The 26,910-nt window shown below is 43.5% G+C and overlaps 2 protein-coding genes and 1 long non-coding RNA gene across 3 annotated transcripts in view; 2 read left to right on the top strand and 1 right to left on the bottom strand.

Annotated features, from left to right (window-relative positions):
- The first annotated feature begins 968 nt into the window (after positions 1–968).
- LOC106808720 lies at positions 969–7,308 on the top strand. The gene is made up of 3 exons (XR_001393803.1): positions 969–1,166; positions 5,855–5,936; positions 7,105–7,308. It is a non-coding gene; the product is annotated as an uncharacterized LOC106808720 (long non-coding RNA).
- Positions 7,309–7,632: 324 nt separating this feature from the next.
- Positions 7,633–14,267, top strand: LOC106808705 (the record flags this gene model as incomplete). The annotated part of the gene is made up of 8 exons (XM_014811534.1): positions 7,633–8,788; positions 8,980–9,170; positions 10,272–10,450; positions 10,848–10,999; positions 11,509–11,590; positions 12,033–12,189; positions 12,393–12,765; positions 12,967–14,267. Coding segments are annotated over 8 exons (2,478 nt in total), but the record flags the coding sequence as incomplete, so codon positions are not given.
- A 2,056-nt stretch (positions 14,268–16,323) lies between these two features.
- The window catches only part of LOC106808704 (disintegrin and metalloproteinase domain-containing protein 12-like), a 102,891-nt gene continuing 92,304 nt past the window's right edge, over positions 16,324–26,910 (bottom strand). Inside the window, exons 11-21 of the mRNA XM_014811533.1 lie at positions 26,618–26,702; positions 26,131–26,261; positions 25,354–25,525; positions 24,108–24,203; positions 23,498–23,629; positions 22,769–22,941; positions 22,079–22,286; positions 21,227–21,304; positions 20,675–20,937; positions 18,626–20,176; positions 16,324–16,393 (exon numbers count right to left, since the gene is read on the bottom strand). Coding sequence (XP_014667019.1) covers positions 16,324–16,393; positions 18,626–20,176; positions 20,675–20,937; positions 21,227–21,304; positions 22,079–22,286; positions 22,769–22,941; positions 23,498–23,629; positions 24,108–24,203; positions 25,354–25,525; positions 26,131–26,261; positions 26,618–26,702 — 2,959 coding nt within the window. The remainder of the gene's footprint in view (positions 16,394–18,625; positions 20,177–20,674; positions 20,938–21,226; positions 21,305–22,078; positions 22,287–22,768; positions 22,942–23,497; positions 23,630–24,107; positions 24,204–25,353; positions 25,526–26,130; positions 26,262–26,617; positions 26,703–26,910) is intronic.

Here is a 26,910-nt window from a genome sequence, read left to right as displayed (position 1 = left end):
ATTGTTGTCGTTGTCGTTGTCATTATTCTTGTTGTTATGTCACTGTCGCTGTCACTGTCACTTTCCCTGTCACTATCACTGTCATTGTTATTGTTACTGTCACTGACACTATCACTGTCGCTGACACTGTCACTGTTGTTGTTATTGTCACTGTTACTATGATTGTAACTGTCAGTGTCACTGTCACTGTCCCTGCCAATGTCAACGTTTCCATCGCCGTCATCATCATCGTAATCGTCACCGTAGTCGTCATATTGTTAATGTATTCTGGTCTTTTTATGCATTTGTTACTGTTGCTATAGTTGCTATTCACCTTTAACTGAATACTTGGTGCGAATAGATCTCAATCGTGTATAGGTTGCCCCATTTTCCCCATTAAACTTTTACTTATTTAAAATGATCTAACAACTCATACGCGCGATCTCGAGTTCTGCAACACCTTCTTATCTCCTCATGCGTGACATGCATCCCAGAGTAACACAGGCGTGTTTTCACTAGTTGGTACTGGTACCGCCTGATACCGTGGCTCGCATCCTAACAAGTACCCATGCATACAATTACGACGTGTGTATCAATCACGACGTGTGCACATCATTCACGTGTCTCGAGATAGGGATGAACTTAGACGCGCTCAAGCAGAAACTTTCACCAATTTTTGTGCGTGGAAAATTGGTAGGATTATTCGATATGATATCAGCAAAAATCACGGTGATCTTAGAGTTAATAGAGACGCCGTGGAAATGATCGCTCATAACTAACGCTAGCAACGATCGTAGACTGCTGCCGTTCCGAAGCGAAAAACAATAGCAACCCGGATCCAAGTGTGCGCTCGGTGACTAATTGTCTTATCGTGATAGGCCCTTACACTTGTGATCCATCTGCGCGGATTCCTTGCTTTGTACCTGGCGCATGGCCCGCGCAGCGCAGCAGCTCAGCTAGTACCACCGCGCCTAACCCACATTGCACCCTGTAGCCGGTACCAATTCTGGGTCAAGACCTAGATACATTGATATAACTGTCCCGCTATTGATGGCGCTTTGTCATTTTACGCTGGGCAGTGTCGATATCCGCCGGGCCGCTCCGACTTTCACGGTCCCTGTGTATGTGCATCTCTAATTGTGATCTGAGATTTCGATTGCAAGACTTCAGCGGCAACGACAGAAAAGGTAAGAACTGCATGCCATCTCACTATATCACGCTTCCCCAAAGAGCAAGAATCACTGATTGTCGTGATCGTTAGAAAGTATTTATTTTTTTATTCTATGTAGCGTGTCAATGATAGCTATAAATTCGTTCGAGGCTTAGCTTATAAAATGTATTGGTAAAATATTAGGGTTTTAAAAGTTTGCAAATATGAGCGTGTTAACTGGATATACAACGCAGCAATTCAGCTTCATATTCACGTGCAGACCGTCGAGCCTTTAAGCTATATATTCATCACACTTCTTTAAGCTAATATAAGTTCATTAACCTAAACCAGATTTCATCCCCTATTTTTCCAGGAATCTCCTAGCGCAGGTGAATTCATTACTCCAATGCCAGTTGCCCCAAACTATTTATAACTGCTATTGTAATGATAATAACATTTTCACTTTTCAATGCATCATTTTACAAAACCTGTCCGAACCACCGAACTAGTGAAAGATAAAGTCGACAAGACGGACATAAAAGAACATTTCCATTATGTTGTTGTTGGGTTATAACAACTGAGCCGCGGGCGAGATGAACGACTTGCCGCGGCTAAATTGGTCACGAACTTTCTCACGTGTCTGTGTGTACGCTTCTCAACTGTCTGTTTGAATGCTCGCAGAATGTTAAGTGTGGGAAAACTATAATAGGATACGTTCGCTTCGTCACCTACAATGGAGACGTAAAGAGCCTCGGGCTATTTGACACTTTGCAACGCGGCCAATTCAGCGCATGTAGTTTCGTTTTCGTTCCAACTTATATTAGTTAGTACACGTAGCACGTCAGCGACAGATAACCGGAGACAATCAACCCGTGCCTAGTTGCTATTTTGATGCAACTAGGTAATGAGACTAGGTCAATCATAAACATTTATATTACAGTTGGGCGCGGTGTCACGCAGCGTGCCGTGACTCGCCAAACATTTTAGGACATCCATTATTTGCATGATTTGGTATAATTACTCCACTCGCTATAACCAGACTATAGTATAAAAGTACTAGGCCTATAGGTGAATGGGTGAATGTTGCGGGTTTCGACTACGAGTGTCGCAGTATACTTATATGATAGTATTACGTAATACTTAGTAGTATATTATAGAGTGCAGCACATTCCACTTCTACTTTTCATTATGATCGTCAATAATAATATTTGAGATAAGGATTTACATACAGACAGGTTGAATACATTTCTCACAACGAATCTACCGCTTCAAATCTAAATATTGTGGTCACTGTTAATAACTCACCCACGATTTCTTCCCTTTCGCAGGCAACATAAATGCCTCAATTGTCGCGACAGACATATAAATCTATTACCATTCAGTAAAAGGCCAGACGTGAATTCTCTAAATTATATCTGCTATATTACAATGTATTCTAAACCTTGAGAATAATTTGTCAAAAGGTCCTTACTAAGATTACTACTAATACTAGGAATAAACTTGTAGCACACTACAGCATAGATGTAAACATTGGTAAAACTGACTAGCGGTCAGCTGCCTATCTGTAAGCTATCTGTAAGCTATATAATATAGTTTTAGTTCACTCACTCACGCACTAATGGTACTTTCAAACTATGCCTGTAGTTTGGCGACAGCTAGTTGAGAGATTGCGAAAGGGCAAACACTTTTCTGTATTCGACTGACTGCAAAAGTTGAATGAAATGTTACAACAGCGGTCAGAAACGCATAGACGCGAATCCATCATGTGTGTGTATGCGTATATCGTCTAATTTCAAAGGTATTCCGAGCAATAGAAATGATTGTCCTAATATAGTCCATGCAACGCTACATTATAAGTTTGAGATAAAGCGCTGATTAGGGCCGAGACGCTCCGCTCTGATTTACCTCACCTGTCGCGTGTGTGCTCAGGTGTGTAGGTGCCCTACTACTTCGGATACCATGAACAACTATCGAAAGGATACAGTGTACCGGCGGCTACATGCATGGCTAATTTGAATGGCGGTACTTTCGGACGCCTGACTTTGTTGTATGCGAAATCTATTGTCGGTGCCCATGATAATCACGAATGCGTTGTTTGATTCGTTGTTGACTATGACTTTTTGCGGCGGTGTACGACATTGGGGATGGTCTATCATCAGCGTGGATAAAACAATTCCAATTAATCTGCTGCTTGCAAAAAACAGATAAGTAAATAAAGTGATAAAAAATATAATAAACAGATTATAAATAAATAAATGTGTGTGGGTGTGTGTGTGTGCGTGTGCGCGCGCGCGTGTGTACGCATAAGTAGGGCACAATAGCGTATATTGCGAGGACCGAGTAATGAATTACTTGCCAATTAAAAGGCATTGTGACCTATAACAACTAATCTAGCCTGTGACACACCTTTCGTATATGCGGTCACCAGACTTTAATCCCAGGATAGCACAATGCATATTCATGTCCAATGATTATTAAACTTGCTTGGGGCAAAACAAGTCACGGAGTCACGCATACGTACTCTAGTTTTATGTTAAAAAAATCCGACAAAAGACAAGGAAGTGCCAGGCTATTTCACAAGATGAGTTTAACTTCATTGACTAGAGTGCCTGCGCGCTTAAATGTAGCAATAATAGATGCGTTGTCCTTTTCGTGTTTTTTTCACCGTCCGTTTAGAAAGCTTTCGAGTAAATATATAAGAATACTATGCTTGGAACCTTTATCGAGGTTCCTGTTCCATTTACAGATATTTACAGATAGAAACCTTACGATCACGACTGTTCGATTAAAATGAATTCAGTTATGTAAGAGCTCATCGCATGTGCAGTATTGGAACAGCTGGTGTACGTCTTTATAGAATCTCACATAGAATCTCACGGGTTCTTTGATATAAATTTTAGCATCTACCAAAAACAATCTTACATTACAGGGTAATAGTGCTACACGAGACAAATCTTTTCAACAGCTGATAAAAATCAATTGTGTTTAATACTCGTTATAATGAAATTCAGTGCCTGTTCAGCAGTTCAGTGCCCATCAACCCATTTCTAATTGGGAACAACAGTCCAGGCATCATTTTTAGTTTAAGTATAGGTTAAAGTTATATTGGTAACGCGGTATTTGCTGGAAAAATGTTGAAAAATGTTGCAGAACTGTCGATGATCGTATGCCTACAACCCTGGCGGTTAACACTAGAAGCGCCCTCACAAACGAAGCTACTCAACGTTTCAGCCACAGTATACAGACCGGGGACGTTTCTTATTTAATTGTTAAAGATAATAGGGTTATTGCAATATCGTATATTTCACTAGCAGTGTGAGTTTTTATCGTAAGCCAAAAATTGCCAGGTAAAAGATTAATTGTATAATATTAGGGCAGCGTCCAATCTAAACATTTTCGATGTAGGCCTACAATCATAAAAGTTGATATCTGAAAACGCAAATATGTAGGCCTACCGATTTATGCAATATGTATATCATAACATATTCTCAAATGCCAGCCTAATATCTTCCTATTTAATTCGTTATGCAATCCTGACCCGTACGTTTTTACTTAACGTTCACAAGTTAACGTTTCTTCTTCGAGTCACAGTATGTATTATTAATAATTGTTCTCTATGTGCATATTCTAGTTACAGTTCAGTTTCTAAACTGCTAGTAACACAGAGACCTAAATTTGAACGAGCATGTGGTGCTTGTGCACGCGCTACGAACGATGGGAGTATAACTCGTTCGTAAAGAAAGGTCGCCGATGCGTAGTCCTTATGTGTGTTGACGATGACTCACAGCGCGTGCTTACGAGTGTGTGTGTGTGCCCCGGGTGCCGTGATGACACCGTTATCGGTTAGCGTTAATCACCGTGCCCTTCATATATCGGAAAGAACGAGTCATTTGTTAACGACAAGCCCGCCGCGTGCTTCGCCTCGTGACCGATGCCGCAGCAATGGCAGAAAATTTACATGCACACGCATTGTTCCTCGATTGCGCAGAGGTCGACGTATTGCCAGAACGAATATACGGCGTTCATTGTTAAGTTATATCATGACAGCACTGACACGAGCAGTATGATACGGTACCAACAGGTATCACGCATAACACCTATAAGACCCATAGCAATGTCACAGATGTGTCTGATGACCTAGGATAGTAGTTCCTCAAAATCAAAAGAGAAGAGCATGCAGTAAAGCTGAAGCCCCTGTCATGGAAGTATTCAAGAGTTCGACAGCTATATAGTCAACCTTCTCTTTAGTAGTGAATGTCTATGTGTTAGTAGATCTTTATAAAGGTCCGAGCCTGCCGCGGGTGAAGTTTGCACCATCTTGCCGGATGTCAAAAAAGCATGAAGGCGCAGTGGGGCAGTTTTTATGCATAAGCCTATTTTGCTAGCGTTGGCTTATGAGATTTCTCTGCACATTTACTTCAGTCATTCTAACGAGTCACTTACCGGTCATTTTCTCAACCACCAAGGAACATATAACGGTCATCTGTGACGGGCGTACGTTACTCAACGAGTAGCTGCAAATTGTAAAAGGTATTAAATATCCCGGGCTAGGCAACAGCTATTCTACTCGTTCCCCAAATAACTACAATGCATACATGTTTTTATTGTTTATTATATTTATTTTGTGACGATTCGCTTGTTAAAGTGTAGTTGCCACAGGCAGGGCAGTGAGGACTGCTCGTAACAGAATGTGTGTAAACTAACGTTGATATGAATTTCTTTCAGGAAAATAGTGTCATAACCTGGCCAGTTCATCACCACCGCAATGGTGAGAATAGGAAAGACGCTACTCGTTATGGCGACAATGGTAAGGGCCGCAAATCGATTTCATATTGTTACACGATATTAGATGACATTCTAGCATAAGTCGATTACAATAACGAGATACGTAACATATTTTGCGCTGACTCCCCGACAAAAGCAGCATGTTAGCTGCATGTAACGCTCCGTGACTGAGCTCAGGGAGTTTAGCTCGTTCGATAGGGTTTCCTCTCAGTTCGGTCGCCATGCACCTTGTATTTTTTACTCATCGAATATGGCGATGGTGAACGACATTGCCGGACTGTATTGGGGACTCTTTTCAACGTTGCCATTACGTAGGCCTACCACCACATGTCGCAGACACTGGCAGTAACTTGTTGTCCTTGCCACAGCGACAAGTTTCATAATAAAGAATATTATACGCGCACGTAAATAATAACCCCCCATCATCTGCCATCTGGAACGACGACCTTATGCGTTGAATTGCTGTCAGCTCTGGTAGCTACCACGCGGATACCACTAATTAATAAACTACCGGCGAAAGCTAAAAAATCAGTAAGAAAGTTAGCAACCGTGAAAACCACCTGTGATCAGTAATGATTTTGCGTGCAACCGGTTGAGTGAGACCAATTATAACACCCGCATTGTTCGGTAAATATAACCTGCTTTCGACACCACACTAGGTCAAACTATGCCAATTATCATCTGGGATGGACACGTGTTGTTGTCTCTGGTGTTTGTACCATGGTCGCAATTTACCGCATTGAATTGCTGCACGCAAAAAAGGCAGAGCGAGTATATATGACCCGTCAACCTTTCCGGCTTAGTATCATACATGCCCTCTAACCATTACCTTTAACTAGAGCTTTAGTGAATTAATGACAAACTAGGCAATAGAAAGTACATTCGTTCCGAATTAAAGATAATAACAATAATAGTTATACGTGACTTGATGCCTTATAACAATAAAAAAATGATCAATCGGTATTGAGTAAACATGATATTATGATGATTGAACACAGTTCAATTATATATATATTATATATATATATATATATATGAAGTAGATCATTCCAGATAACATAGCTATATAACAATAGTCACGCGGACAGCTTCATTCATTCAACACACCTTTATTTGAAATTTTCTTTATAATATAGTCACAGCGTTAGTCACAGCTATATTAACACCTTTGTTGTCACGTGCTTGTATAGGTTGCCGCCATAGCAGCAGAGGGCTACTATTACAACGGACGAAATGGAGGACATGGTGGAGGTAATAGCGGCCAGGGAGGACATGGCGGTTACGGATATAAGCCGTCATATTACTACGGCTACCTTCACAAACACACGACGACGACGCACTCGCCATACGTCTACTTCAAGAGACACACCATTCCTTACGAAGACCTGTACGAATCAACCTACACTGACCATTACGTCTTCCACACGCCATCCTATGGGAAATATGGAGGTGGGCACGGAAAAGGAGGATACGGAGAAGGGGGACACGGAGGAGGCGGCGGAGGAGACGGAGGAGGGGGACACGGAGGAGGAGGAGGCGGAGGATACGGAGGAGGAGGACACGGAGGAGGCGGAGGATACGGAGGAGGGGGACACGGAGGAGGAGGAGGAGCAGTAGGAGGGGGACACGGAGGAGGAGGAGGAGCAGTAGGAGGGGGACACGGAGGAGGAGGAGGAGCAGTAGGAGGGGGACACGGAGGAGGAGGAGGGGGATACGGGAGAGGAGGATACGGAGGACGAGGACGCGAAGGAGGGGGATACGGAGGAGGCGGATACGAAGGAGGGGGAAGCGGAGGTGCAGGATACGTAGAAGAAGGGTACGGAGAAGAAGGGTATGAAGCAGGAGGGCGTAGAGGAGGAGAATATGGAGGAGGAGGAAGATATGGAGGAGGAGGAGAATATGGAGGAGGAAGAGGAGGAGGAGGATATGGAGGAGGAGGAGAATATGGAGGAGGAAGAGGAGGAGGAGGATATGGAGGAGTGGGAGGTGGCTCTTATGGTACGGAAGGAAGTGGTCACGGCGTAGGGGGAGAGTATGGAAGCACTGGTGGTGACTACGGAGGTGGCGCCGGGATAGGAGCAGGGTATGGCGGCACAGGCGCCGGGATAGGAGCAGGGTATGGCGGCACAGGCGCCGGGATAGGAGCAGGGTATGGCGGCACAGGCGCCGGCGGACACGGAGGAGGCATCGGAGGTGGCTACCCTGCGAATGGCGCGCATGGGAGAGTCGGCGGAACGATCAACAGTGGATACGGTGGCGGCGGAGCTTCTAAGGGTTACGAGTACAACTACGGCTCTGGGTACGATGACGCTGGCGGCTACTCTGGCGGCGGCAGCGGAGGAGGGCACAGCGCAACCAACAGCGCTCACGGATCAGGCGTGTCCTCCGCCGGAAACTACGGAGGAACGGGAAGTGGCAGCTATGGTGGTGGTAGCAGTGGATCAGGGTATGGCGGGGGTAGCGCGGCTGGGTATGGTGGCAGTGAGGCAGGGTATGGTGGGGGTAGCAGTGGGGCAGGGTATGGTGGGGGTAGCAGTGGGGCAGGGTATGGTGGGGGTAGCGCGGCTGGTGGATACGGCGGTGCGGTGGGTGGCTACGGAGGTGGGGTGGGAGTAGGACCGGAGTACGGAGGAAGTCAGGAAATAGGAGGATATGGTGCAGGAGGAGCTGGCCTCTCCGCTGGTGGCGCCGCAGGTTATGGCAACACTTACGGTGGCGCCGGATACTCAGGAGCGGTGGGACGTGGACAGGGCTATGGCCGCACGGGTACTGCGTACGGCTCCGGAAGCGGACCTATTCAGAACGGAATAGGAGGAACGTACACTCGGCCTACTGGGTACGGAAGCAGCAATACTGGCAGCAGCGTGGTCAAAGGTAAAGTTTTTTTTAATTGAACAAAATTTTAATTAAAAAAATTGTTAATAACAGTTTTAATTGACGACTACTCGATAATAAATCAAACGAGCGTAAGCCCAGCCGAATTATCAAGACAACATATTAATCGCAACAGTATTTTTTTCTCAAGAAAATCACAGCAACATTATGAATCCCTGCTATCATTACAGAGTTGAAGGTCACCTGTGACAAGGTCAGCAACACCATGCAGGTCGAGTTCGAGTTCTACAAGGAGTTTGCGGGTCGTATTTACCCGCGTGGTTACTACGCTATTGAACAGTGCGTGGCTCACGGCACCGGCAGCAGCAACCTGTACGTCGGCATACCGCTAGACGGGTGCGGAACCGTCGAACTAGACGACGTAAGTGTATAATATAGGAGTTAGCGTATAATATAGGAGTAAGCGTATAATATAGGAGTAAGCGTATAATATAGGAGTAAGCGTATAATATAGGAGTAAGCGTATAATATAGGAGTAAGCGTATAATATAGAAGTAAGCGTATAATATAGGTGTAAGTATATAATATCAGGAGTCTATCAATAGACTATTGATAGACTCCTGATAATATAGTAGTAAACGTATAATAATGACAGTGAGCATACGAAATTGGCTATCTAGGTCGTCACAGCAAACGCGCTTAAATCGTTTTGATTAGCCTTTTAAGGGTTCTTCTTAATTTGTCTTCCACTAAGATATGTCATTGCGGTATGAGGTCTAACCGGCGTTATTACAGCCGCTGATAAGTAATTAAATGATGTCTTATTTACATCTTTTTTTAAACCTATGCTACGCAGCATATGCGACTCACCATGTGTAAATGGTAACTGAGCAAATATTATTTTTAACGCTATTACATACAAGCATTGGTAATATCCTATAACAGAGGTACTCGAATGTCGAAAACTGAAAGCGTAGATAATTATTAGTAGATTAATTATTCGTCAATTCATTAAATAGTTAACTGATGTTTGTGAACACGATCATAGGTAAGCGCGAGTTGCGTTTATTCTGGATTATAGCGCGACTCGTTACTATACAGATCAAATGCCTTCATACAATCATATGGGCTCGCGTAAGGCACGTAAACTGGCTTACGGCATTATACCAGGGCATTGGGTCAAGCTCTGTTAGATCTGAAAAATCTCTGATATTTAATAATTTATTATAAATGTACCCACCACATACAAGGAACACTGAAAGGGGTACATGATTATGCGTAAGCTCTATTCACATTTCCAGTTGCAGTGTGCATGCTACCTCAAGCAGAGAAAAACGCAAACAATGTAGCCATTATACGGACATGGCCCCGTATAGAACTACATATACATGTAACGGCAACATAATGCTGCGCTATACTGCTATAGTGCATACAGAGTTAGCTCTATGGGGTTTCCATTTACGCTTACATCGTTGCAAAGTTAATATTATTAATGCTTAATTTTGTTATAATTGCTCTGCAGACCGGTTACCGAGGACGCGACTATCTGGAAAGCAGCAAGAATACGTTCCAGAACACGATAATAGTGATGGTGGAAAACCGCTACAACGTCATAGAGGAGTGGGACAGAGCCTACATCATCAGCTGCCAGTTTAAGGGCGATGAGAACCACCCAACCTTAAACTATGGCGTGCGAGTGCCGTAAGTAAAACAAATCACGTGGAAAAGAATCCCCCGGATCGTGACAGTTTCAAACTGACAGTTCAGATCAGTTGAGATCAGACAGATTCATATAATGCTAGTTATACTGAGCTGTTTGATTAGCTGATGCAAATCGCATATTGCAACAGGTGTGTATAGGATGCGAAAGGTGTTGACAATAGCGCATGCATTCACGTCTTCAGTTCTAAGGTGACACGGGTTTTTTTCAGTGAGACAAGTAGATGTGCTGACGCATGCGTTCACAGTGATACGGGTGTTTTATCATGACTTACGTTTTAATGCCTTTGAATGAGTTTAAAGGAAAAGTTAAGCAGTGCGGCAAGCTAAGAATAGGATTGCAGAGGGAATTACTCATACACGTACATGGTAATTTCAGAGAAATTCCAACGGAATACCACGGAACCCAGGAAAGTCCTGTACCAAAAGCCATCCTGCGTGTGGTTAAAGGTCACGACCCATGGGCTCCAGGCACTGACGGCTTAGTCGTAGGAGAACACGCCACGCTAATCATTTCCCACCTTGTCGACAGTAAGTGTGCTTGGAAATCTGTGCTCAAAGTATATGGTGTGGTATATGGGTGGTATGTGCCAGTGGTATGTGGTATGATGGTATGGTGGTATGGTGATATGTGGTATGTGGTATGGTGGTATGGTGATATGTGGTATGTGGTATGTGGTATGGTGGTATGGTGATATGTGGTATGTGGTATGGTGGTATGGTGGTATGGTGGTATGTGGTATGTGGTATGGTGGTTTTGTGGTATGTGTACGTGGTATGTGGTGTGGTGTGGTGTGGCACAGGTGCTCAGTACTAAAAATCTGGGCTTGGGAATCTATAATCACCTAACAAATGTGTTACCAGATAACCGTTGAGCGAGAAACATATTTCATTACACGTTTCTATAAGAATTAAAGATGCTACGCTATTTCACATGCATTGATAGTTTCATATGGGCCTATAACCTACAAGCGATGCACATATTTCATTGCGATGCGTCTACAAAGGATTATTTAGTATATTGACGTATTCACCTTTAGATCACTGGGACTTGATCATCACAAACTGCTACGCTCATGACGGGGTCGGACTTAGCAAGATTCAACTCGTGGACGAATATGGGTAGGCATCACTACGATTTCATTCTCTAACAACGAAAAACAGAGCGTATCGGTAACAATGTAAACAATCAATCCTGGCAATCTTCGTTTAGTAAATATTAATTAAAATTAAGAAATTAAAATTAAAAAAACACTTGTAATTAATATAATTTAGAAATTAAAAATTAAGTAAAAATTAGTGATTAAAATTAAGTAAATTTGGCTGGGAATCATATAACGCGACTACTGACTAATGCGCGCGATAGTACCTGAAACAAATTTGTAGCTGGAGTGATCGGATACGTGCTGCAGCCTGCAGCATAATGATCTCCCCTGAATGACCGATAACGTCTTCGATTAGTCGTTGATAATCGATTAGTCGTTGACAATCTGATAATCTCACTGCGCTTATTTACTCGCGGGCGCGATCAGACAATATTAATCGATTATTAAATTTTTTTCAGCTGCCCGGCTGATCCGAAGTTCATACAGATACTGAAGAAGGAGGCGCAGGGCACGACATCGATCGTCTACGGCACTTTCAAGGCGTTCAAGTTCCCCGACCGGCCGAATGTTTACTTCCAGTGTAGCATTCAAGTCTGCGAAGAAACATGCGGCGATGTGAGTACATAGCCGTGTAGCAAATTAAGCGTATTAGTATAGCTGGAAAGATAGGCAAACGAATGAGCACGAATTTTCAAGAATAACTGGCAATTATAATTAGTGCTTGATTTCAAACATTTCTGTACGATTACACTGCGTACATAATGTAACCAACTGAATGCGACTGAATGCAATATTTTCTTCTTTGTGTGTTTGTGTAGCAATACTGTTTATCAAGACAAAAGTCAGCACCCTACAGCGCTCAACGTCCATCGTACAACACTAACAACCAACGAGGCTCTGGGTTCGGTGGTCCAACCGGAGGCAACTATGGCCCGCCAGCTGGTGGTAGAAGTTTCACGTATGACATCAACACTGTCGGAAGAAAGAAGCGATCCGTCGACGATCCCAGTAATAGTACAGAGATTCTGGAAACGGACGAATTTGTGGGAATTCCTTTGAACTCTACAAGCTTCGTACCCACACAAACAAATACATCAGCTCCCGAGAAAAAACCGACCTTGAAGATTCGTATGAATGACATATACAGGGGCGTATTAATCAAACTGCCAGGAGAGCCCGACTACAGTGAAGGTAAGTATCGGCAGATAAAGATCCAAACAAGCACAATTGTGTCCGAAATTTCGCCTTTACGAGTGTAGTTTTTTAACACAATGTTTAAACTTGAAATCTGCTATATAAAACTGCTGCAGGTTGATTTTAGAAACGTTTATTATCAAATTAGACGTAACTACACCAAAAATGCTTTCTTCACGAATGGAATTTCATTTATAGGCTATACCATGAAGAAACAGAGCAACATGTGCATCAGCAAGGCAGGCTTCCTCTGGGGCATCACTGTCATGGGTGCGATGGTCACCATGGCTGTAATCGTCTCAGCCTTCCTCTTCATCAGGAGTCGAGTGCGACCGGAGAAGAACTCGAACGAACACATCTGCATTGAGTCAGTACGACGACACTAGCAGTACATAGATCACCGTGATTACCTACTCATCTCACACGATGGTCTAAACTAACGCATTGCGAAATGATTCAATGAATGGGTGCGTGCGTGGCTTAGGAGGAATTTTGTTAGATTCTGGCCAATCGCAAACTTCTAGACAAAGCTACTCGAATAATTATCGTAACTGTTATTCATATTTACTGAAATTGAAAGGATTCGAGATAAAAATTGATATCACGTTGAGCTCAGAATTGTGATATCATTGTAAATACGTGCTATGCAGCAGCTTTAAACAAACTCCTTTACAGCGGCACCGCGATAATATATGTATAATATATATGCTAATATACATATACGAGTTTCGAAATAAACTAGTCGCGTTTTTATGGCACAAGTCTGTATAGGCGCACTAGTACGGTCAGCTATAACATAACACATAATACAATCGATATAATCGATATCGGTTGAATGGATATCTCAACTTCACTGTTAGACAGGGTGAACAGTAAGCTTCGCCAGGTAGCGTTGGCGTAACCTAACGGAGCGTGTTCCATCCGAATAGGTAGTAGAATAAAAAGCCCACCGACTGCTGCAGCCGTTAACCTGGCAAACATCGGCCCACTGCTACCATAGTATCCAAGAGATGCGTAATATCAAGAGCTCATAATAGAGAGCTCTCTATTATGAGCTCTTGATAATATCTATACGTAAACGAGACTAATGTCAATCAAGGTGACGGACGCGAACTGCTAGTTCTGACGCATGTGAAGATGTAGCCGATTTCAACCAAATATATTATTATAATGAAGGCCAAAATAAGCAGAGAGCTGGGCCACGATTACAACTCTTTCGCGCTCATTCATTCGCAATGCGAACCATTCCATATTATATTCTATCATATGATCAAGTTTTAATCATTGCATCTGATTGCATGTATTGTAGTGTGTAAATATTTGTTAGTGCGCATCATGATCCGAATAAAACTAGTTCCTTCGTGTTATTACAACTGTATGTTACAGATAATATTTAACTCATCCAGCACAATTAACCGAGTTCATACGCGTTTTCAGTTTAAAAAAAATGTTATTTAGCGGCGATGATCAAGTTATGTCAAGAAAAGTATTTTTACTTATATGTTGTGATGTGTTTATTTTTACGTGATTGAATGAATTATCAGAAGTGAACCGAGACATAATTCGAAATTATGTTAGTTAGAACATAAGAAAGATTGTGAACGAGTTCAAAATGTTAAATAAGTGTAGGAGAGCAAGAAGGAAAGAAAGAATAGTGGAGAAGAGGAGACAGTGATAGATATCGAGTAGGAGAGAGCAAATGTGTGCGTGCGTGCGTGCGTGCGTGCGTGCACGCATAAGAGAGCAAGATAGGGAGAGCATGAGGTAACGAGAGAGCTAGAGCACAAAGAGGGGGAAGGAAGAAGTCGAAGAAAAGGGACGAGAAGAAGAAGAAAAAGAAGAAGAAAGATACAATATATGGGGGATATAGAAGTGTGACGAGTGGAGGAAAGAAGATAAGCGCAAAGGAAGGTAGGGAGACTCGAGAGAGACAGGAACGGGTTTTACAGATAAACAAATAAACAAAATAGCAGACAATTAGAAGAGATATAACACTTTTATAAGCCCATTAATTGCATAGCATTTATAATAGCTACGCACATGCATTCATACTATAATATAGCCGAAAATCTTGACAAAGTGTCATAAGAATTACCGTCTCCGGCCGTAACCATAGGTGTAACGAAAATATTTCAAACTGATACGTTCACCACTTGGAAATGCTAAAAACAGAGGGGATATATATTACAGCGAAGAACTGTATACCTCACAGCTCATTGCATTCTGGTTATGAGAAAATTGGCAACGAAAATTCGGCTGCATCGCATCGTTCAACACAGCGTTACGATGACCATAAGCTATGTGGTAATTTAGCTGAGACATTTTATTGCCCAATGTCACACTTACACAGAGATACATGAGTAGAGAATGCGCCCCGGGTGGACGACTTCTTCTCAGCACACATACCGCAACAGATAGTTTTTTACTAGCAACATCTTTACTCAGTACACAATTAAGGGTAAACATAACACATAACACCAACGGTTACTGAAATTCCTTTCGCTCATAAAAATTCGTGCAAATCCCTCTGTCCAACAGCAGTTGCGCTCGAAAAAAAACTGTTCTTACTCCATACTCACGCGTTTCTATACTTTTCTCTGTCTTGTACAGATGATAGCATAAAAGTAAACTGCGCATACTACTAATTATGCACACGGTAGGTATGCATGACACCCACCCCCTACCTTCGTAACAATCCACGGCCACACTTCTAACTGACTTACCGTTTAGCAATACTGAATACAACTAGCATATGACTAATGCATCCTACTATATTATAATGACTGAATGATAATTCACATAGTCGCGGTGTCTATACATACGTGTGTGTAAATACATATTATATCAATCACACAACCCTTACGAATGAAAGCAAGCACAAGAATTAATGGCGTATGTACAATGAATAAAAAACGCGTCTTGCCGTTTCTAGCGCTCACACGCACGATTGGCACATTATGAAAGCAGTAGTACATAAAAAAGGATCAACGCCGCAACAATGGAAATAATCTCTTTATAAAAGTAGCACACATCTGTAAAATACGCGCGTGCAACACAAATTCGCATTCTAAGCAAACGATACAATAATGCCACCTCAGTGTGGCTGAGACTGTTAAATATTTACAGTGATTATGAATGACTTAGGCCGAATGACTTGACTCCTATAGCCATGTAAACGGCTATGGGCGCACGCGTTATTTCAGAGTAGTGCAATGCTTTGTTCGCTAGACTCCAGACTTCAATAGCGGCATCTATCGCATCCTATTTCAGATCAACTGAACCACATCGCAATACTTCTTTTTAACCTGACAGCGGTTGGTATGTCTCGTGGCGACACTATGCTTGAGCTCTCTCTCTCTCTCTCTCTCTCTCTCTCTCTCTCTCTCTCGCTCTCTCTCCTCTCTCTCTCCTCTCTCTCTCTCTCTCTCCCCCTCTCTCTCTCTTCTCTCTCTCTCTCTCTTCTCTCTCTGTCTCTCTCTCTTCTGTGTGTCTCTCTTCCTACTCACACACACACTCCACACTCACACTCACTCACTCGCGCGTGGCGCTTTCTCTCTATTTCTTTCCTTTCTTTCTCGTCCCCTCTACCTCAGTGTGCCAACTCAGCTCCGTTTCCTGCACAGCACTGTGCAAAACACCAAAGATTAGGGGTATAAAATAAATAGCACTTTGTATTGCTCTTGCAGATTTTTTCCTTCATATTTTTGTGGCAATGTTTAGATAAAAAGATAGGCCACTGTGAATAACGAAAATACTCTAAATGCTACAAAGAACGTATTCGCATGTTGTATCATTTGTACTCATAGGTAGTCCAAATATTCCATATAAATTATTGTACGAATTACTTAGTTAGTCGTTAACAGTTTGGCTTTCTCCAAACAGCAATTTACGGACTATACAGTGTGTAACGTTTTACACTCATCCGTAAAAATACACACGCACACACACACAATGCACGCACGACGGCGCGCGCACACACATTATTACGCAAATATTCTAGAAATCCTACGCACGTAAAACCTGCATGGTCTTTGTGGACTTGAAAAGGGACAGGTTTGCTCTACGGACCATCGCTCATCCAGATACACGTGAATATACACACTTTTCACAAGCTTTGATTTGAACTAAAAGTAATGGTATCAAATGCAACAGATCAAAAGAAGTCACCCACTGGCTATATCACACCGCTATAAAAACTTTGGGTTTCTGATAACCAACAGTGGTACTCTTTAGCGTACAATGGTCTAACTTTACATATATATATATATGATATATATATATTATATTATATATATATATATATATATATATATGTATATTCACCCAATATTACATTTTTGGGTGTCATGCTTTAATGCGCCACCGACCAACTCTTGCGAATATGGGATAAATATGCCATGAAGGTCACGAATCACAAACGATGAAAAAAATAAATACACGCGATAATTATAGTAACAGCGTATACACAAATGAAAGATGATTATCTTCAAAATATTACTCAGACTCGCATTTAAAAATTGACTGGGTAGTTTGATCTAGCTATATAGTGGATGCACTTCTTCAAATTATGTTTCAGATAAACGTTATGCTAATCCCAATGTGCTACTCGCTTGTATTGGAGGCAAATGAAAATTAATAAAAGGCAAGCCTTAATGACATCGACAGCCATTATGTGGGGACGCTGATACATATGTGCTGAAGACAATTAATATCAGCTGACAATGGTAACTGTTTGACTATAGATGTATGCCTTCCTCTCACAACCTTTTGATAAAATACTCGTATTGCACTACAACACAACCAATTATATGGCAATTAATCTCCTCAATTGTTTTAAATTACCTAAATCAACCACCCAAGAATTTTCCCAAATCTATTTTGTGAAATGGATAATTTCATTAAATCTCATGGTCGATTTTATACACTGATGGTAAAAAAATCGCACTTGATTATTTCCTGCGACTAGAGATGAACTGATGAAATCTTATACGATATCAATATGAAAATCATGTTGTCGACTAGGAAAGATTGTATGCCTTCATGTATAACGAGTACTTTGATATAGTAATATATAACTGATAATTTCAATAGGGATCTAAAAATTTGTTTGAATCACGTTATGTAATCCAATTAATAGGTTTACATTGCGAAATCAAATATGTTGGTATATATACAGTATACATATTGGCATTCAATACATATATATATGAAAATAATATACATATAAATTAAATACATGCACACAACTCAAGGGAAAAAATCAATCCAGATTCGATATTTCTCTCCCATTCGATGTTCAAAATTGGTATAACTAATTGAAAACCATCAACAAGTAATAAATCGACCATGTTATCCAATGACACCAAACAGATATTTATCAATTGAACATCACCTCAGAACGGAAAATCACTGAAGATACTTTTCCACAAGCACTAGCTGATCTTATCTATCCGTATCTTCATAACACTGGATAAAATCGAAGCTTTATCCAAAGAAAAGAAAAATTGTATGCACTACCAACACTAGAACAGAACTATCGAATGCATAAGGACTGATGCAACACGCTCTGATCTACACTATGACTGCGGGTTAGGTATATGCGGCACCTCTCGCCGGAGTCGATCCTTCTTCACTCGCCGCGAGTGTTCGTTGGTCTCGACCTTCTAGCGCGGCCGACGACGACGATCCGAACAGACTGCCCAGTTTCTTCGCGCGCTCCAACACCGAGAGCGCGCCCAGCGAGCTGGCAGCGCGGCCCACTCGCAGGGCCGCCTTCACGGGAAGGTCAACCTTGGTCATCGCGTAACGCGCCGCCGCGCCGCGACCGCCGTCCGCCGCGCCGCCGCGCCGCTCGCACTTGTGGTTGTTGTTCGCGTTGTACCAGTCGGGCGCCTGCACGTCCTGATAGTAGTCCTCCTCCTCCTCCTCCTCCTCGGCCTCGGCCAGCGTGTCGCGCGCTCCCAGCACGTCGTTGCAGTAGAGGCTGTCGCCGGCGCGCGTGTTGTAGTAGTGCTCGCTCTCGTCGTCGCTGACGCCGTAGACTCGTGGCGGTGACGCGTCGCGCGTCAGGCTGCCCCCGCGCCGCGGCACCGGCGGCCCCGGCGGCGGCTTTGTCGGTCGCTGCGACGCCGACCGCTTCAGCGTCCGCGGCACGTTCTGGTAGACGGGCAGCGAGGGCTGGCTGGGCAGCGCGCTCGCGCTCCGCCGCACCGCCGACGCCGGCGCCCCCGCGTGGCTCGCCTCCGCCACGCTCGCGCTCCTGCCGAGCGTGCTCCTGCCGCCAGGTGGCGCCGACGACGGCGGCGGCTTGAAGCTCGTCATCGACGACGACAGCGGCGGCGGCGGCGACGGTTTGAAGGATTTCATCGTCGCGCCGGCGGTGTACGGCGAAGTTCTGTCGCTGCCGGATCTCCTGGGTGCGCTGCGACCGAGCGCTGCAGCGCCCCTATCGAAAGACGCCGCCCGCCCGGCCGGATGACCGCCGGCTAGCGGCATCACGTCCGAGCTCGCCGAGTAGACGGGACTGGGCCTCTGCGGCTGCGCGGGACGTTCTTTGGCTGAAATCTGCACGTGCAGAGGGTTGTGCGGCTGCACCGCGGCGCCGAGACGCGGCGGACTAGGCTTCGGTGGCGGGGACCGCGCGACGTGCTGCTGATCGCCGGCGCTCGACCGCGGCCGGTTCATCTTCGGCAGCGGTCTCACCGGCGGTATGTTCCTCTGCAGGAGCGCCTCGTCGATGTCTCCGCTCAGCGAGTTGGCTACTGCAGCGTGCGCGCCCGCCGCCTCCTCGTCATCCTCCGCGAGCGCGCCGTGCGGCAGCATCCCGTGCTGGTGGGGCTTCCGCGACCACGGGTACCTCGCGAACGAGCTCGCCGGCGCGCCGTCGCCCTGCGCGTCCACCACGCCGACCGCCTGGTCGTAGCTCGGCAGCGACGGTCCTCCTCCTCGGTCCCTCTGCCGGCCAATCGGCCCGCCGACGGGCGGCAGAGGGTCGCGGCGGTCCGTCTCCGGCGTCGACGAGCTGCCGCGTCGCAGCAGGGGGCGCCTCATCGCGCCGCCCGCGTCGTCGCGCTGCGAGTACGACTTGGCGACGGTCGGCGGGTGCGGCTTCGCGGGCAGAGCGACGCTGTGCGTTCGATGCACCGCGTGATGCTGCTGCTGCGGCGGCGGAGGCAGCAGCGGCTGCAGGTCGGCGGACGGCGCCACGCCGTTGGCGACCGGTCGCCCGATGTCGGCCTTGTTGAACGACGGCCGCGATGGCAGAGGGACGGCCGGCGCCGGACGCACGGGCACGTCGCACGTCGGGCTCGTCACTCCGTTGTTCATCTTGAATGAGGGCACCGACGCGATGGGCTTCGACGTCATCGACGGCGTCTTCCTCGGTGTTTTTACGACGCTGCTCGACGACCTGATTACGAGAAGGAAACGACACGATGTTTACATTCGTAATTAATATTTTTTTTATTTTAATTAAAATTTATTCTGATATTTACGCAATCATTCGGAATGAGCGCGTGATGCAAGTTATACGACCGTTAGTCTATCGCATAGTTAGCAAATGAAGCCCTTGCAAAAATGTTCACTGCCATAGTAAAGATATTCCGGGAGAGTTGTATGAAGGTGGCCATGAGAAAACAATAACTTGATAGTTTCAATAGCCTTGAACTCATTTTTCACGGTACCGCACAATACGATGTATCTAATCTTTGTAACTTTATAAAACTGTTGCTAATGCTTTTGAAAATGTTTCTAGTGTGGTTGAATGTAAATCAAAAATTAATCTAAAGTGTATACCTAATGCAGTAATGTGTTTAATAAGGACCATTAAAATGTGCTGATGAAACTCTAAACAACGAACTTTTTACGGTTAAACAAGATATTGCCTTATGAGATAGTAAACACATACATGAAGGCTTGCTTTTTCGTCTTCTTTGCACTGTTCAGCACCATCCAATCTCGCAGTCCCTTATGCTTAAATATGACGACTAGCACTGCGACTATGAGAAAGCTAATGCTGACGAAAAGGCACAGTAGGATGACCAACAGTCGACTGGGTCTTATGCTGGTGAGAGGTGGCCCGCTATCGATGCTTCCTCCCAAGCCAGGAACATCGCATAGTGGAGGCGAATAACCCTCAATACAGTGGCAGTGCCCTCTATTGTTGCAAACCTACATTAATTAAACCAAAATGAGATTAGATGGGCTATTGATAGAATAACTTGATAGACACGAAGGTATCTAATAAAAAGTAAGTATGCTTTTATAAAAAATTAAACTATTACATTGTGAAGATGATGTGATTAATCTAATTTGAACAATGAGATCATTAAACTTACTTATGTAATTTGATCAATACTTGGGTAATAACTGACCTATGACAGCTGGAGCATTTCAATAACATTTCAACAATATTCATATATCCATAATTCACATCAGCTAATAAAATGTGACAACTTACCCCTTTATTGTGACATTGCTCAGGGCACTGGAATATCTTTATATCTTCTACACTCTGACATGACTCGTTAATGCACATCTGAAAGGCAATGTAAATAAATAGAGACTATACGCTAATTATAAAAGTCATATGCACACACACGCACGCACGATTGCATGCATATGGAACCTGAATAAAAGAAGTTCATTGGAATACTGATTACAATGATGGGTACTTATAATGACAAGGATTGCACTACTGATTATGAAGCAAGTCTGGACTATTACTCAGAGGAGAAATCTGAAAAGGAGCATTTAAGTTCATCACAATGCAAATAACTGAAAGACTCTACACATGTCTCCTAAACAGTCAAAACAGAATTACACAGTAGGTTCAAGGATGTATAAAACTCTCCTATCCTCCTTCCTCCTCCACTTTCCCACAATTTTCCTCTTTTCCTCCTACATACACTCCTTTCCCCCTTCCTTTTCCTCCTTCATTCACTCCTTTCCCCCTTCCTTTTCCTCCTACATTCACTCCTTTCCCCTTTCCCCCTTCTTTTTCACCTTCATTCACCCCTACCTTCTCATGCATTACCATTCATCCCACTTCATATACCTTCACGCACCGTTCATATACACGTAGATCTCCCATGGCAAGAATTAACAACGGCTGCCTACCTCTATAGAAATACCACCTATATATAAAGGCCCCTTTTACACTTTCCCTTGAGTAGCTGTTATATCCAGGATTGACTGTACACATGCGCGCACATATGCATACATAATATTAACATCGACAACATAAATAGAGTTACCCTACCCAGATCAGTGTGTAATTACACAACTATAACAACCGATGCAATGGACTAACCATGTTGTCACCACACTTGGCTCCATTGGGAGTGAGTCCCGGGTCCCTATTGTTCAAGCCGAGATCTATCATTGCGGTGTGGCAGGGTAGAATAGCACTGCCGTGCTGAGAGTGTATGAAGGAGCGTGAGAGCCGTGTCACGGACTCCATACCCAGCTCTGTGCGCTCGTTCAGATGTGTGCAGTGTAGCAAGCCGCACATGATGTTTCTAGAACACAAGCAAAGAACAGAACGTTAGTCCAACAAACGCCCACAAAATCACAACATATACTAGTGAATAAATGGCAAGAAAAACACATGCTATTATACCTCCCTGAACTGAATGCTGGTTTCTCATATCTTCTTTACCAATATGCTGTAGTCCGTATATCAGTGCCAACAGCCACTTATTTTTACCATAGCTAATATACTAGGAAAGGCAGTGACTTTGGTGGTTTACAGCCATTGCATTTGCTAGAAAAATCTTATCAGTTTCTAAAAACATGAGTAAACCTGGCATCTGCACTGTGAAATAGGTCACATCTCACTTCAATCACCAATAATTTGGCCATGCAGTTGATACGGTATCAAGCATTCAACTAGCTCTGTACAGTAGGGAAGGAGAAAAACGATACATGGCAATCCCTCACAGAAAATTGACAACTTAAAATTTGAGATTTCTAATTTTAAAACTTGAAATTGAGAGCTTACTCCTGCATGCAGGCGGTGAAGGTTTTGTTGTTGCGGAAGTAACCGCAGTTGCCCCTCTCGGTGCCACGGAGGTTATGGTCAAAGCACTCTGAGGCTGATACCCGGCCAGTCGGTCCCCAGATCCGTTTGCACTGACTCTCATGTGACGAGCACGTCCCATCGTAGCAGTACGCCTGTTGAGCGAGGGCACATATTACGGACACAGCAGTGGATACGTAGACCGCTTAGCATTAGTTAGATACCATCTCACACATAAATTATCATGATAACTCCACAGCAGCATTCACTAGTTGAAGTTCTCAGGGCTGCACACAGGACTATGCACAGGACGGCCAACATATAATCACACCTTAAAGATATATAAAAGACAGCAGCTAGTGCAGTAAATTTTGCACGTGTGTATCTAAATTACAGCAACATCGAGCAGCCCCATATTCAATAATACAGAACAGATATAATAATACAACAGAACATAATAAAATAACAGATACAACTAGAATTGGCGTTTTCAAAAGCAGACGAAATATTGTTCGATCGAACGGGACCAATAGGATGAAGAGCACCATAGAAGAAAATTGTTAGTATGTAAGAAAACTGCAGGCAATTATGCTATGCAAGTTCATAGTCCAAAAAGAATATAGACATAGATATAGAATACAGGACAAATATAGAATATATAGAATAGAAAACAGAATAGGTAGACAGACACCTAGGTAGCAGCACACTCACTTTGCCAGCTGCGCATCCCTCTCCATCCTGCACATGCACGTCATCGGGACAGTTCAGTGAATCACCGCGACAAAACTCAGGCAGGTCACATTCACTGACAGCTTGTCTGCACAGTGTCGCGGGTGGCTTGTGCTGTAAACAACAGCCACACGCAACCAACAATTAAAAATGGCCGGCTAGCCGACACCACAATAGCTAGCAAAAAACTGGTTAGACATCGCAATAGCATAAAACTGGTTAGACATGCATTTCATGCTTCCGTGGATACATCATTCTTAATCCACGTAGCTGATTTACTTGATTATAATTGCCTGCATAATTGATATTAAACTCGATGCTCGCCAGATGAGTCATAATTAGATCAAACTGAATTAGCGTCGCAAAATAAAGTTAGCGCGTCGCTTGTTTTCTAAGTGTAATGAAACCTGTTTGTATGCGAGATCTTGCTGAAGTGCAGACATATAATGTATGTGTGCATGTGTGCGTGCGTGCGTGCGTGCGTGCGTGCGTGCGTGCGTGCGTGCGTGTTGCCTATACATGTAGCTTTACACAGTTACTAGACGGGAGGTTCAGGTAGCCGTCAAGATCCTGCTCATAAATTCATTCGTACCTTGCACGTGGTCAGATCACAGCACATACCCGTCGCACAGGTGGCGTTAGGGTAGATCTGGCATGACGTCGCGTTGCAGCAGGGGCTGTCACAGAACTGAAATGGGAACGTTTATATATAGCAATCACAGCTAGCAAGTAATGGACCACGTCACGTAGCGTAGCAGTGCCGATTGACGTCAGACCTTTTGATTCACAGCAGGATACGCTGCGTAGTTTAAAACCCATTCAACATCGCGCGGTACATATTATGAATTGTTCGTTCGCATGGAAAGTGGAGAGTGCATGTTTTGTGCGTGTCAAAAATCTCGATTGATAAGGAGTCAACATACGTATGACGTAAGCGTTCATTACTTAGCAAAAAGCAAATTACCCACCAGCCTAGCTAGGTTTATCTCAGGCTAAACTTCAAACGGTGACAATTAGTTTGCTAGTTGCTAGAGTGGGCTGATCGGAGAATTGCCCTATGCATTATGACATCTCTAACTAAAGTGCCTTTTTGAAATTGACTTTTACTGAACACTGTTTTTTTAGAGTTATTTTTCCAAGTGGGCAAGCATGTCTGCAAAAACATAAATGGCTAAAAATGTTAGGGTATAGTGCTATGCGGTGTAAGCACACAGATCTGCTGTGGCTACCAAAAGGTGGACATGGCTTTATAATATCAGTCGAATTTGCATGTAATAATGAACGTTCCATTTAGGAGCCCATGTGCTAATTTGGGCTCATGTGGACATAGTGGGTTAATTTTTGAAAACCATAAAAAAATTTGGGTTTTTAAAATTTTGCTAAAAAATTCTCATGGGTCCAAATAAATTAGAAAAGCAATGTTGCTAATTTCTTCGTACAGATTAGGGTAGGTTATGACATTATCAAGTCATGCCATTCATTATTCACAAGTCACAGAGATACATACCAGAAATCAAGCACTTTGGTGGACACATTTCTTTTTCTGCACTCATCTTGTTCATGAAGTTTGCAGGCACCCATAAGCACGACTATTATGTATATAACAAGGTTATTTGTTACTCAACCGTGAAATTGTAAATTTTCATGGTTGAGTAACAATTAACCCTGTTATATATATTAGTCTGCCAACCGAATGAACTTATTTAATGAGTTACGACTATTATGTGATAGAGAACATGCGAGCATCGATTCGATAGCAACTAACACAATGAAATTCTACTATTTCCTACTTTTACATCAACATAACCAAAAACCAGATGAGTGTTTTTTTTTCTAACCTCCGGCAGCCCGCAGTCACACGTTTCTCCTTCCTCTACATAACCATTTCCACACATGGGACTCTCAAATATGTGATACGGCTTGTTGTGCAGGCAGTAGTCAAGCTCCCTGCGCAGCGACTTCTTCCAGTATCTGTAGGAGCACGCTGACCAGTGCCTTGGTATGAAAGACCTAAAACAGCCGAGTGACACACGACACAGTCACAAAACAGACATCTGACGTAACGAACATCTGACGAAAGTTCCTTCGTTATGCTGCTTTCGACATCGTGAGTTTTATGGCAGGATAATTCGAAGTGCGTCTAACTGGCAATACAGATGTTAGCGATTTCATTAGCTTATGCAATAAATGGGATTTTCAACGCCATCTACTACGAGATGATTCTACTTGGGTGAGACTCAAAGTCTTGCCTATTCGGCTTGAACATTTATGACGTAATAATTTCTAGCATTATTGCCGCAAATAACTACTGCAGCACAGTGCAGTAGCGTGACAGTAATAATTGTGCCTATCTCCAATTGTAGACAATGGAACATCTTATCAGTGTCCTGCACATAGTGTAAAAGCTTCTGAGAGCGCATGTGAGAAGTAAACTGAGCACTTTCATGCTTGCCAAATTTGCGAAATTCATTTAATGGTCACTGATCGAAGTATATGTAATTAATTGAACAGATTTACAATCCAAAGTTTATGTCACACGTACACATAACAGACAAATCCCACGTTAGAGCTCAATTTATGCTGCACTGAATATAGAACATGCCCACGGAACATACCCAGACGAGGGAGACATGATGCACTTCTTCTCTGGGCATTCACAGCTGTCTATGTCATGTTCCATGCCAAAGTTGTGACCTAGCTCGTGTGCAAGCGTCGTAGCCACTGGCAGCACGAGTCTACTGTGATCCTAACAAAATATGTTAGAAAGAACGTTAAATACATAAAATCTACACGTAAACAAAATCTTTTGATGCAAAATTTTTGCATGGCACAAAGAATGTAGTTATGCCACATATAATATTCTGAACATGTGGCCCCCATCAACCAACATTGTATGTGGCATGCATAGTAAACGTAACAGCTGTCTTACAGGACAAAGACATTTTCAACAGAATCCATCTAATGGTATTGATTTTGATTAACAACTATAACATCACGAAACCTCAGGAAGAAATTCATGAAGTAAAACTTAATCGTTAGGAAGCACCTGTCACAAATTAATTAGCATTCATTCATGTGCACACCATGGTTAGTCTTGCTCACCATTGTCACACCTGCTGAGTATTCAAAGCTGCATATGAGGCCTCTATATGCCTTCCCCACCACTCCTCCATTAAAGACCATGCCACTAAAATAAAAAGAACCGTTTGTAATGTAATCCATCACCAACACACAAGTGATGTTTCTTCCTTTCTCTATTCAAGCTGAGGCTATGACACCTTTGCAATTGATTCAATAAATGTGTTGGTTATGCCATTCAACACACACACTGCCACAACCTTGCATTAATGGTTTTAACGAGGGAGCCGCTGTTGCGATGGCACAGTCACACGAGG

The sequence above is a fragment of the Priapulus caudatus genome, unplaced genomic scaffold, assembly GCF_000485595.1.
Source record: "Priapulus caudatus unplaced genomic scaffold, Priapulus_caudatus-5.0.1 Scaffold298, whole genome shotgun sequence".
Taxonomy (NCBI): domain Eukaryota; kingdom Metazoa; phylum Priapulida; class Priapulimorpha; order Priapulimorphida; family Priapulidae; genus Priapulus; species Priapulus caudatus.
The sequence above is the reverse complement of the archived record's forward strand: the minus strand, read 5'-3'. Positions and strand labels throughout refer to the sequence as shown.